Source organism: Xenopus laevis, chromosome 3L, assembly GCF_017654675.1.
Source record: "Xenopus laevis strain J_2021 chromosome 3L, Xenopus_laevis_v10.1, whole genome shotgun sequence".
Taxonomy (NCBI): Eukaryota; Metazoa; Chordata; class Amphibia; order Anura; family Pipidae; genus Xenopus; species Xenopus laevis.
In genome coordinates, this window is record NC_054375.1 from 117,947,677 (window position 1) to 117,961,539 (window position 13,863).

A 13,863-nucleotide genomic window follows, 5' to 3' on the forward strand; every position below is an offset into this window, starting at 1 on the left:
TATAGGGAATGGTTGCACACAAATATACAGGTATGGGATCTGGAAACCCATTATCCAGACAGCTCCAAATTAGAGAAAGGCCATCTCTGATAGACTCCATTATAACAAAATAATTTTAAAAAATTGTAGTAATACAACAGTACATTGAAATTGATCCTAACTAAGATATAATTAATCCTTATTGGAAGCAAAACAATCCAATTGGGTTTAATTAAATTTAAAATTATTTTAGTAGACTATTGGGTTTATGTAATGATAAGATTATTTTAGTAGACGTAAAGTATGAAGACCCACAGTACAGAAAGATCTCATCTTGAAAACCCCTTGTCCCGAACATTTTGGATAACAGGTCCCATAGTTGTAGTTACATTACCAAAGTCACTGGGGTCCTTATTGTTATTATACAATTCATTTATGTAGACCCAAAATATTCTGCAGCTCTGTAGATAAGGGTACACATATAACAGTGGTCCCCAACCAGTAGCTTGTGAGCCACATGTTGCTCCCCAACCCCTTGGATGTTGCTCTCATTGGCTTCAAAGCAGGTGCTTATTTTTAAATTCCAGGTTTGGAGGCAAGTTTTGGTTGCATGAAAACCAGGTGTACTACCAAACAGAGCCTCCTGAAGGCTACCAGTCCACATAGGGGCTACCAAATAGCCAATCACAGCCCTTCACTGGCATCCTCGGGAACTATATTCATGCTTATGTTGCTCCCCAACCCTTATTTACATTTGAATGTGGCTCACAGGTGAAAAAGGTTGGGGATCCCTGATATATAACAACCAACCTGCTTCAGAAACCAGTACATTTGTTAATGAGAACCCTGCCTGCAAGAGCTTACAAGCTAAAGGGAGAGAAAACAAATGACGTGCAAGGTTAAAGTAAAAGTATGTAACCAACTGAAGAATTTTATTTTGAATGGATCTCTCTTTGGGTGGCCATTAATTCATGGTTGTTAATAAGGCAGATGTGGGAATGATCCGCTTCATATATGCCATTCAAGTTGCCCAGATGTAAAAATGTATTGCACTGTAAGCTGCTTTGTAATAAGAAGTGTAACAGTACAAATATAAGCAATTAGCTGACACAACAAAGTCTTTTATTTCGTCACAAGATGGTATTGAAAGAGTGAAGATATCAAGTATGTCCCTATTCAGTGTACAGCCGTAGACAACCCAGAGTATGAGTGGGATTTGATCCTGCTAGCTGCACATATGTCACTGGCCAAAAAGTCTGTCAGAGAGCAGTGGTGGAATCACGTCACACTTGTTATATTGCGAGGTTTTGGAAGTGCCACTCCATCATTACAGCCTATTTTGTAACCTCCTACCATCGACAGGTTTCTAGTCGTCTCTGGACAGATGGCCGCCTCTGCTTTGTTTCTGCTGGTCAGGGGACATGACAGAAGGCGCAATGTATTAAAATAACACAATTCTCTTGTGAGGATCTATGTGTCATTATTGAAACAAAACAATTCCAAGCAAATCTGTTACAAACTATAATGCAAATAACCATTATAGGGCATAAATGTAAGCAACTGATACAGAGCAGCTGCTTCATTGTGAATTATTGCAGGGAGCGTGTCTTCCATTAACCCTTCTTATCACAGAGACTCCTAACACAGGGGCAGTTCCTTCAAGGTTAAGGGGTGAGCAGCGTTAATTTGGCCACATAATGCTTGGTCATGCAGAATCAATGATATGGGGGACAAATGGTTGGGTGTGTGATGTATTACATTCCTCATACTCTAGTGAGGGCATTATAATATAGTGTTGATTGAATCCTTATTCATGAAGGCAAACTGTTAGATCCCAGAATCCAGGTAACCCAATAAACCTTCAAATAGATTCCTTTTGTTTTCCAGTTTAAAAAACACGCTGAATTGTAAAAGGAGTAATGTACCATGTATTGTAAAATAAAAAAAGTATATTAGAAGTCTTGCCGAGTCCATGGCCATGTAAAGGACTTTTAAAAACATTTCAATGGGCCATTTACCTTGTGACATCACTGAGCCGTTGTATTTCCATTTAAAGGGCGCCTATCTCTAAAAATGTGTTTGCCCTCTGCAGTTGTGGACTGCCAGAGTATGCACTCTAGAATTGTAGTACTGCAGATATGGGATCCATTATATGGAAATCTTCAAAATTCAAGAAGGCTATCTCATATATGGGCGAATTCACTAAAGTGCGAATCGCCTAACGCTAGCGCAAATTCACCAGCATGATATCATTTCGTTACTTCGCAGATTTACTAACGGGTGCTGGTATAAATTCGCTAGCGAAGTGGACCTACTCTAGCGCTACTTTGCACCCTTACGCCAGGCAAAGTTGCGCTATGGCGAAGGGACGTAACTACGCTAATTCACTAAATTGTGCATTTTACTGAACGTTACCTCTTGTGCCAGACTTGCCTTCACCACCTCGGACCAGGCGAAGTGCAATAGAGTAGATAGGGATTGCTTCAAAAAAAGTTGAAATTTTTTCCCAAAAAACGCCAGCGTCTTTTCCTTTTTTAAGGGTGATAGGCTGAAAAAGATCGTAAATTTTTTTGGAGGTACCCTCCTTCCCTCCTACATTTCCTAACATATGGCACCTAAACTATACAGTGGCCACATATGTAGGGCAATATAACACCTCTATTTTATTTTATGAAACTTTCCCAGGCTTGTGTAGTGTAATGTATTTGCTGCTACATATACGTCCATTGTACTTTAACTTGGTGCCGTATGCAAATTAGGCATCAATAGCGTAACTGCGCTTTCCTTGACGAATTAACGCTAGCGCAACTTCGCTACCTTTCGCCTCCCTGAGCGCAACTTCGGATTTTTGTGAATTAGTGGCGAAGCCTGCGCTAGCGCAACTCCGCAGGTTAGTGAATTTGCCCTATAGAGTCTCATATAGTTTTCTAATCAATTCCTTTTTCTCTAATAAGAGAGTACATTGTATTTGATCCAAACTAATATATAATTAATCCTTATTTGATGCAAAAACAACCCTGTTAGGTTTATATAATGTTTAAGTGATTTTGAGCAAACTTAAAGTATGAAAATCCAAATAACTGAAAGATCAATTATCCTCCAGCATTGGTTGTCTTCACTTTGGTACCTACTATCAGTGCCGGTGGTCATGATGGTGAAAAAGTGCATGTGCAGAAAGCTCAGAATACTTGCTTAATATGCTCATGACCAGTCCTGCATGTATGTACCCCGTCATGGCTGCCCACGCCCGGAAAGGGCCTCCAGTGCCAATTGCCACAGTATTTAGCAGGGGGAGCATCCAGAGTGTGAGCTTGATCAATCAAAAGCTGGAATGGGGGAACAGATACATTTAATAGGTATAGACACCTGTAAACATATAATTTACAGTTTATTCATTGTTCTTGTGTGTTATAAAAAAGATAGGTAGTAGTGATATTGCCGGCAAAATATTTATTATTAAAGTTAGGTTAGATGATCTGTTGACCCATGAATAAAAATACCTGGTCAAAGGTTTTGTAAGTGAATCACATTACAGGTATGGGGCCAGACCAGAATTCTCAGGACCTGAGGTTTTCCCAATAAGATTGTTTTCCCACTAGTTTAATAATATCTTCTTTGGGATCAAGTACAAGATACTGTTTTATTATAACAGAGAAAAAGGAAATAATTTCTAAAAAAAATTGGATTAATTATAATGGAATTTAAAATGGGTTTCCAGATAACGGATCCAATACTTGTATATGGAATTACTGCCTGTTCCCTTAATTTGGCCACATTGTACTGCTAGAAAAGGTTGGTAATGCAGAATCAATGATGTGGGAAAAATGGTTGGGTGATGATGCATTACATTCCTTAATATCATTATTTTACATTGATTATCTCTTCTATTTATTATGTTGAGAATAAAGAATCTGTGGCATTTAATTGGTTGGACCTTATCCTGATGTTATGAGACTGCAAGAAGAGGTCCTTAAAATTTCAAATGGCTTTTATTGTCTGTGTCACTGGCTAATTCACAAAGGAATGCTCTATCATAAGACATGTACAGTAGAGCTACAACATGAAGTTAAACAGTAGACTTGTTTCTTTTTGGCTTTATTTACTTGGATAATCATACTGGAGTCACGTATCAGGTTCTTTCAATAAAACATTGCCTAGGTTAGGTGATCAAATAAGTCATGTAAATGTTACATTTCCTGGGATTAATATGGAATCGGATAACAATCACAAACTTATGGCATGACTCACTATGGTAACCTGCCAAGCAGAAGGCAACATTCTAATAATTTCCAGTAGCCTAAAACAAACAACACACCCTCTGCATTACTGTGTGTAGCTATATATATATATATATATATATATATATATATATATATATATATATATATATATATATATATATATATATATATATATATATATATACATTTATAAAGATATAATTTACAGGATATTTATGGCTCTTGTCTTGTGTATTATATATATATATATATATGCAGTTACAGAATTCAAAAACAAAGTCTATTTAAGAAGGTTAGCCAATGTTTTAGTTTTCTGTATACATATACTAACTGTAATTATTGCCCTGCCATTTAGGGCATATAATTGTATTCGATATGGGAAGATTTTGAAGCAAATGTCCTGTCCTGACAGTACTATAAAGTGTTGTCATGAAAGGAAAAGTTCAGCGTTACTTATAAAGTATTGCTCATCATAAAATATGGGCATTGGCAGCCTTATGTTTCCTGGCTTGAAAGAACACTTATAATACACTATCATTCTTCAGAACAGACTTTTTAAAATGGTGCTTTGAATTACAGTAGCGTTGCTGATAACAACTGTACAGCCACAATACTTGAGCCTGGGGCCTAACGCCTTTGCTTATTATGATACGTCTGTGTTAGGAAAGCTGTACATTGTTTTGTTATGTTGTGGCCAGGTGTAGAATGTTATTTTCCACCCCCTCCTCCCTCTCTTTAGCCTTTGTAAAACTTATTTAGGTAGAGGCTCATTGTCCTTTGTACTGTAGGTCTCTGTTACTAAAGTTCCTGGGTGGGACTTCTCTGTTGTTCCAGTTTAGATCCTCGAGTGCTTTTTTCATCAATGCTGCTTGCCACCTGCCTTTATTGTTACATGCCCCTTGACTTCTCGTTTGCCTGATATTTTGAACTGTTTTCCTTATCAGTTGCTGACTCGGCATGCTCAACCATGCTTACATTGCCATAACGACCATACATGTGCCGATATAATCATGCAAGATTTTCGGACTACAGTATGTATGGCCTCTGAATAATCGTTACAAAATTTCTGTTGGATAATGATAATATCTTTGCACGTATTGCGTATCCGTTGATATCCTTGGGTGACGTGTGACATATAAGTATAGTGATGATCGAATCATTATCTGTCCGGTTTCACTTTGGAGTAAAATTTACAAACTGGCAAAAAGTCTTCGTCAGTGAATTTGTTTTTTAATCGCATACCACTCAACAATTTTTTTTTATGGTGCAACTTTTTTTTGCAACCATTGGAGTCTTTGGGTGTTTTTTCCATGGCAAAACCTCACTCATCACTATAAACAAAATGCACACACCCACAGAGGAACTTTATGTACGTTTGTCTGGTCGGTGATACGAAAGTTTGTACCATACAAATAGGAATGAAAAATTTTGCATTTAAAAATTATCTATACAGGATTTATAATAATCATCATCATCATTTATTTATATAATCATGAACTATCTGTATATCTTAAAGGAAAACTATACCCCCAAAATGAATACTTAAGCAACAGATAGTTTATATCAAATTGAATGACATATTAAAGAATCTTACCAAACTGGAATATATATTTACATAAATATTGCCCTTTTACATCTCTTGCCTTGAACCACCATTTCGTGACTCTATCTGTGCTGCCTCAGAGATCACCTGACCAGAAATACTACAACACTAACTGTAACAGGAAGAAGTGAGGAAGCAAAAGACACAACTCTGTCTGTTAATTGGCTCATGTGACCTTACATGTGGTTTGTATGTGTGCACAGTGAATCGTACGATCTCAGGGGGCGGCCCTTATTTTTTAAAATGGAAATTTTCTATTTATGATTACCCAATGGCACATACTACTAAAAAAGTATATTATTATGATAATGGTTCATTTACATGAAGCAGGGTTTTACACATGAGCGGTTTTACTCAGTATCTTTTAATAGAGACCTACATTGTTTGGGGGGTATAGTTTTCCTTTAATGTCCTTACAATTTCTGGGGCATAACTTTCATACAATTGTTGTCTGTTGAGTAATGGCCAAAACATTGTCCGATTTGTTATTTTTCAGACTTTAATCCTACAATTTAAATCTGAATGTTAGTTTAGATCGTTGCATTACAATGTATGATCGATATCCAAACGTCCGTCCTACAACGAATAAAATCTAAACGTGTATGGCTAGCTTTAGCTCTTAGATATATGCTATGCCTTGTGGGATTGCATGCCTCTGTTGGGGGGCATTGAGAAGCTTGGGCTCTAAGTCCTGGAGGAGCTTGTACTGGTTGTTGACTAAAATGTTGCATAACTTGCTGGTGATCTATAAATACAATAATCAAGATGTTACTATTACAGAAGGTTCTCACAGTTTGAATAATCAACTTGAAAAATGTTTTATTCCCCCAAAATTTAAAAGGTGTCCAGTAGATGGGGCTTTTCCTATTGGGGGGTATAGTTCTCCATTAAGATATCTGGAGATGGCTTTTCTAAAACCTTATTGGTCAATTTGACTACTTAAATAATTATACTGGTAGCAGCTCTTTGAGGGAATTACAAATAGCTTTGAGTGGTTTAACAACAAAACCATTCTGCTCCAGTAAAGGAGCAGAATGCCCCTTGTTCAACATATGTTCAGTGGATGGGCTTGTGCTGAACATACTTTTTGTCTACTGTTTACTTTTAACAGAGAATTATGATCACATTCATATTCTGTTTCCTGACTCTTACAAGCTCAATCAAAAAAAATCAGCAAACCAGTGAGAAGCTCTCTGTATAAACAAATTCCTCCTTCCCCCAGCTGCAGCTGGTTTGGCAGTGGGATAAAGAGCAGGTCATTATACAAACTCTTTTTTTTAGTGGGCTTATCATATAAAGGGGGATATTTATTATGCTGTGTAACACGAAATACACTGAAAAAATGGCTGTGTAAAATAAATGGTAGTGATGGGCAAATATTTTTACCAGGCGTGAATTTGAGGCGAATTCCCGTGAATACATTTGCGAAACCACCATGAAAATTCACCGGCATAAAAAAAGAGACGCCAGCGCCGTTTCGCTAATTTTTCACCGTTTCGCGAATTTTCTGGCGAAGCGAAATGCCCCAAATTCGCCCATCACTAATAAATGGCAAATTTATCAAGGTGTGTGTAAATTTTATGCCATGCGAACGCCAGGTTTGCCGCCGTTATTTTACATTGTTTCCAGCGGAAAAAAAATGTAAAAATTGTATCGTTTTTTTAACATCATTTTTTACACTGCGAAACCTGAGTATGTGTGGTGTATTATCCCGTTGTTTTTTTACACAAAATAATAAATATGCCCCAAAGTGTATATTGTATGGGAGAATGTGCAGATCTCAGCAATCTGTAGTAACTGGCAAGGACAGCCAAGCCATCTCCCATACCTGAGTTTTCTACTTAGGAAGCAGTTGAGTTCCCTTCTTTACCATTAGCATGAAAAAAAATTGCCATATAAATAAAAACTGGGGTTTATATAAGGCATAGGGCATTTGTCTAAATCATTACTGTAAAAATCTTGGTGGATCTAGTACTGAATCTGCTGAACTAGAGTCTTAGTTTGGTACAAACCTGTTTCTGAGTCTTGTAAAAAAACAGTCAAAACTAGCCAATAGGATCACTGTATTATAGTGCTTGTGGCAGAATTTTGATTGGTGCGAAAGCTATGTAATGACGTAATGTAATGGCCCCAAAAATATGAAATGGCCCCAAAACTACAGTATGGCTTAATGAAATGTATTGGCCCCAAAACTATGTAATGGCTTTATGGGTAAAACAAATTCTGCTGCCTTTCCAGTGATTTTCAGTATATTTGAGCACGAATACAATTTTTCATTTTGATATATACTTTGGGCGCTGTGGAACATGTTGGTGCCATATCAATGAAGGATGGTAATTTGTCTATTTAACAAATAAATTGAAATAACAACTTTAATTCTTGAAGTAATTAATAATTATGCATTTGTTACATCTTTGTGAACATATTTTAGATGAAATGCGACCCACGTGCATCATCTTTACGGCAGAGGTCAACAGGTCCTTATATTAATTTACCTCTAATGATGTCAGATGGAGTACCTTGAGCAGCAATTTCAGATCCACTTGACTTTATCTAATAAGCCAACTGATCTTATTATAAGTATCCTTGACACTGCAATATGTTCCAATCATAAATACTTTTAATTGCACAACCTCTGACATTGAGCAGTCTGGGTTCACTGAGCAGTCTTAATATCACATGTCTTAATATCATTTTAAGTCTATTAATTAATTTAATCCCCAAATGTCCCTATGTTTAATATGTATGTTGTATATTTTTTCTACAATTCTAATTGGTTCTGGATTTTTTTTTACTAGATGTATCCAGCTAAAATGATATTTAATTAAATTAAACTTTTATCTGCTGACCCTGTTAGGCTAATATCAATATTCTTATGTAGAAAACACCATTGTAATGGCTAAAAATCCTTCATTGTAAATAATTACTGTACTTTCAGACAAGATCTTTAACAGAGCCAGGAGTGCAGTTAACTCAGACCATACTTGTGCTATTGTTCCAAAATGAAGAATTATCCTCATCCAAATTAATGGTGTTCTGGATGATGGGTTTCCAGATAATAGATTCCATAACAATACAAGTATACCTAGTAAACGTACTGATATTAGACTAGTGTAGTGGGTTTTTATATCATATCAGTCTTTTAGTCTGTCTTTTTGTCAAATCTAGATGTCACATTTACTAGCGCCCTTCACCATCTATCATTTTCTGCTTACGTTTATAGTTATTCGTTATCGTATGGCAGTTCTGGAAGTCCTTTTTGACTGAAATTTAATATGACGTTAGATGGAATTGGTACCAGAGAAATAAGACTGAATGAACAATCCCCGTACTGAGAGTTCTTCCCTAAAGCTACTGAACTGCAGGTCCTCAGTGTAACGGTGCTACTCAGTCTAAAGCCTTAATTAATATATAATTATACCATTGTAATATTAATAGAACATATTATTTTTAAGACTGTATTCCTAAAAGATAAAGATCCGCATGATGTAGAAAAAGAGCGAATCCAAAATTGGAAATACTGTTAAAAACACCAAAATAATCACGGAAGGGAAGTAATTTGTTTTTCTTTAACGTTTAAAAGCATTGTAATAAACCTTAGGGGCACATTTACAAAGCTCGAGTGAAGGATTCGAATTAAAAAAACTTCGAATTTCAAAGTGTTTTTTTGGCTACTTCGACCATCGAATGGGCTACTTCGACCTTCGACTACGACTTCGACTACGAATCGAACGATTCTAACTAAAAATCGTTCGACTATTCGATCATTCGATAATCGAAGTACTGTCTCTTTAAGAAAAACTTCGACCCCCTAGTTCGGCAGCTAAAAGCTACCGAACTCAATGTTAGCCTATGGGGAAGGTCCCCATAGGCTTGCCTGTGTTTTTTTGATCGAAGGATATTCCTTCGATCGAACGATTAAAATCCTTCGAATCGTTCGATTTGAAGGATTTAATCGTTCGATCGAACTAATAATCCTTCGATCGTAGGATTAGCGCTAAATCGTTCGACTTCGATATTCGAAGTCGAACGATTTTAGTTCCTAGTCGAATATCGAGGGTTAATTAACCCTCGATATTTGACCCTTAGTAAATCTGCCCCTAAGTGATGGGCGAACCTCTCCCGCTTTGCTTCGCCGAAAAATCTGTGAATTTCCTGCAAAATTAGCGAAGCTGTGAAAAATCGTGAAATCGGAAAGTTCACGGAAAATTTGTGAAATTCGGACGTTTTCACGAAAAATTTGTTAAATTCTGACATTTTCATGCAAAATCAAGCAATTCGAACCTTTTCGCCAAAAAATCAAGCATTTCGAACGTTTTCACAAAAAAAAACTTGAAAAACGGAAATTGCAGCAGGCGAATTTTCACCGGCTAATTTTTGCGAGAGATTTGCGAATTTATTCGCCGGTGGCGAAACACGCAAGTTTGCCGCAAATTTGTGCCTGGAGAATTTATTCACCCATCACAAATGAACCTTATTGTCAAACTTTGGGTGTTTTCTGTCATACAGACAAATAAGCCCTGAATGGTTGCATGGAAACAGTACATGTATGACAGCACCTGCTTAGTCAGGGTTTGTATTTATATATAAGCACTCATGAGCCATGCATAGGACAGCAGCTATAGTGGGGAGGGCCACGACTGCTTATATATATTAAAAAAATGACTTAAAAATCTGACAATGAAGCTAAAGGGAGTACCCTTGTTTTTTTTTTTACCATTTACACATGTTCCGTAGGCAAACTGTACTGTACTGCATGTGCCCATTGTCGGGGGGGGGCGGCCAAGACATGACTGTCAGATCAGTATTGATTGAGGATTAAGGGGTTATTTATTGAAGTCCGAATGTTGAAAACTCAAAAAATTTGAAGTTTTTTTCACTAGTAAACTCAAATTGTTATGCCTGGATGGTGCAAAAAGCCTGAATCTGAAAATCTGCCATCTCAGACCTGTCGAGGTCCTGTATAAGTCAATAGGAGAGGCACCTATCTCAAATTTTAGTTATTGGGGTCTTCAGGGGTTTTCTCCAGAAAATCTGAGATTCTCAGGGTTTTTTGGGCAAAAACTCAAAAAAAGCGAGCCTTTCAGGAGCAAAAAGCCAGAAAATTTCAAGCAATTCGTGAAAAGCCAGGAGAATTCAAGCAATTCAGGTTGAATTCAGGTTTCCGCGATCCGATTAAATCGAGTTTTTTTATTAACAAATAGGCTAAAATCGGGCATGAGAGTTTGGTTTTTTTAAATAAAATATGAGAACTTTGGATTTTAGAAAAATAACAGACAATTCCTTATTGTAATGCCATTCATACTGTATGCGATATTCTGAAGAAAATGCTGCTTATAGAAAAAATAGAAAACACATTTATAACTGGTATCTCAAAATTGTAACAGAGCAGAAGGCTTGAAACAGGCTTTGCCAAAGATATGCCAGTTTAAATGCCTGACAGATGCCATATGTAGCAACTTATAGCTGTAAAGTTGTGGCTGGTTTGGGAACTGTGACTAACTGAAAGGGAATGCCTCCTTTGTACTGTAAGTATGCAGAAAGAAGCATGCACACTAAATCTCAGGGGACCAGCAGCTTTCATCCTAATGTGCAACTTAAATGCTCAGCTGGAATATGAACAAAGAGTGACATGCTTGCGCTATTATTTCTATTTCTATAAAAATACATACTTGGCTCTCAAACAGTGGATACAATGGTGCATTATGATATTATGATAAAATTAATAGCTGTTAAGGTTAGTTTTTGCAGCCTTTTATTGCTGCATAGTTCCAAAAGCAAATATTCATCTTTATTGGAAAAGTAGGAAATTGGCAGTTTCAGCTTCTCTTTTGGTGTCACAGGGAAATACATTTGCACATTTTACAGACTGTTGGAATGTGCAATCAAATATGTTAATAGAAATATCTACTGGGAATACGTGTGTGTCCTGTTATAAGAAGGGTATATTCTTGTAAAGAAATGGTGTCACACTATTCTGTGAGCTTATGATTACTGTGGCTGTTGCTTAGAGGAACAATTTATCGTGGACCTGCCCGTTCATTGTAAGGCTTTGTCTGCACAGGGCTGTATTAATATATGAGAACCCTGTGCCTAGGATGACAGCCCTTGGGTGCCTATATGATACATTAAACTTTTTATAAGAAAAATAAAAAAATCCCCCCAGCCCCTGCTGGAAACTTTTTGAGTTAATCCAGTGGCAGAGCTGGGAGGATGAGGAGCATCAGGTTCATTGTAAATTGGTGTGGGCGGGAGTGACATCACTCGAAATTACATCATACAATGGGGGACGTGTGACGTCACTTCTGCCTAGGGTGTCACCTGACCTAAATGCAATGCCGACTGAAGCATTAGAGACCTCTGCATAATGTGTTTCTCCCTACCCCTCTGTGCTGCCTGTGTTCTCAGGCATAATAAATAAGAAGGCATTGAATATGGAGGAGTGAATTAATTTCAGTAAGCTTTCTGAACTTGTTTTCATTCATACATAATATGCTGAAAACACGTCTGCAATGCAAACTCTTGTTCACTATGAATTTTCATTATAGCATCTGTTATTATGAATACTGATTTTGAGCTGCTCATGTCATGCACCTTATTATATTACAACCATAGGTGCAAAATACCAAAGATTAATTGTGGCCTAGCCTCCTCAAAAAGATGCCAACTTATATAATCATAATTTAAAAAGTAATTCTCCTACATCATCTAATTACGATACGTTTGCTGATTTATTAGTCTTTAAAGACTATTATTTAAGATAATGAACTAATATTCAATACTCTTATTCTTCAAAAGTTCTGTGATTGGAAGATACAACGGTTCTGTCTGCAGTCTGGATGTAAGTCATTTATTCTAAGAGATATATCAGACTACACTAACATTAGCCAGCTTTATATTCATACTATAATCTTGTACTTCAAATAACTTTAGTATAATGTAGGCAGTAGCATTCTAACCCCATGTGTAATAAAAGGCACTACGTTTGCCCAGGAGCAGTGACCCATAGCAGCCAATAAAATGTTTGCTTTTCAACAGGTGACCAGTAAATGCTACCCGCTGATTGGTTACTATGAGTTACTGCTTCTGGGCAAACTTAGTGACTTTTATTACATAACCCTGACTTCTTGAAATGGGTCTTTATTCATTTAAAGGTACAGTTCCCTTTGATGTAATTTATATAGTATTCATTTTCAATTAAGATGCTGCTATTTCGTTGCAGGTCAGTATGCTGACAACGCTGGAACGGAGATTTAACCTACAGAGCGCAGACGTTGGGGTCATCGCCAGCAGCTTTGAGATTGGAAATTTAGCTCTGATACTGTTTGTTAGTTATTTTGGTGCCAAGGGACACAGACCACGGTTGATAGGATGTGGGGGTATTATTATGGCCCTTGGAGCTCTTCTTTCAGCCCTGCCTGAATTTCTGACCCATCAATACAAATATGAACCTGGTGAGATCCGATGGGGCGCAGAAGGAAGAGACATTTGTGCCATCAATGGTTCTGTGAGTGATGAAATTCCAGACCCGGATATTATCTGCAGCAATACAGCTACCACCAACATGATGTACTTGCTTCTGATTGGTGCCCAGGTCCTACTTGGGATTGGAGCTACACCTGTACAGCCCCTTGGAGTTTCCTATATTGATGACCATGTTAGAAGGAAAGACTCTTCCCTTTACATAGGTATGGTAAGATCCAGAAAACACACACTATTCCATTTTTATTAATATATAAACCATAAAGCTGTTTTATTTCAGCGGATTTTTGAGCAGGCATGAAATTGCAGATAACCAGTGAGTGCTGGAATGTAATATTATATGTAATACAGATATGAGATCCGTTATCTGGAAACCTGTTACCCAGAAAGCTTCGAATTATGGAATGGCCATCTCCCATAGACTCCATTGTATCCAAATAATCCAAATGTTTTAAAATTATTTCCATTTATTCTGTGATAATAAAACAGTACCTTGAAATCGATCCAAACTAAGATATAATTTATCCTTATTGGAAGTAAAACCAGCCTATTGGGTTT

At 37.0% G+C, this 13,863-nt stretch overlaps 1 protein-coding gene across 1 annotated transcript in view; it reads left to right on the top strand.

Moving 5' to 3' along the window:
* Positions 1 to 13,863, top strand: part of slco3a1.L (solute carrier organic anion transporter family member 3A1 L homeolog) — a 178,351-nt gene that overhangs the window by 21,074 nt on the left and 143,414 nt on the right. The window contains exon 2 of the mRNA XM_018253240.2: positions 13,046 to 13,511. Within this exon, the coding sequence (XP_018108729.1) occupies positions 13,046 to 13,511 (466 nt within the window). The remainder of the gene's footprint in view (positions 1 to 13,045; positions 13,512 to 13,863) is intronic.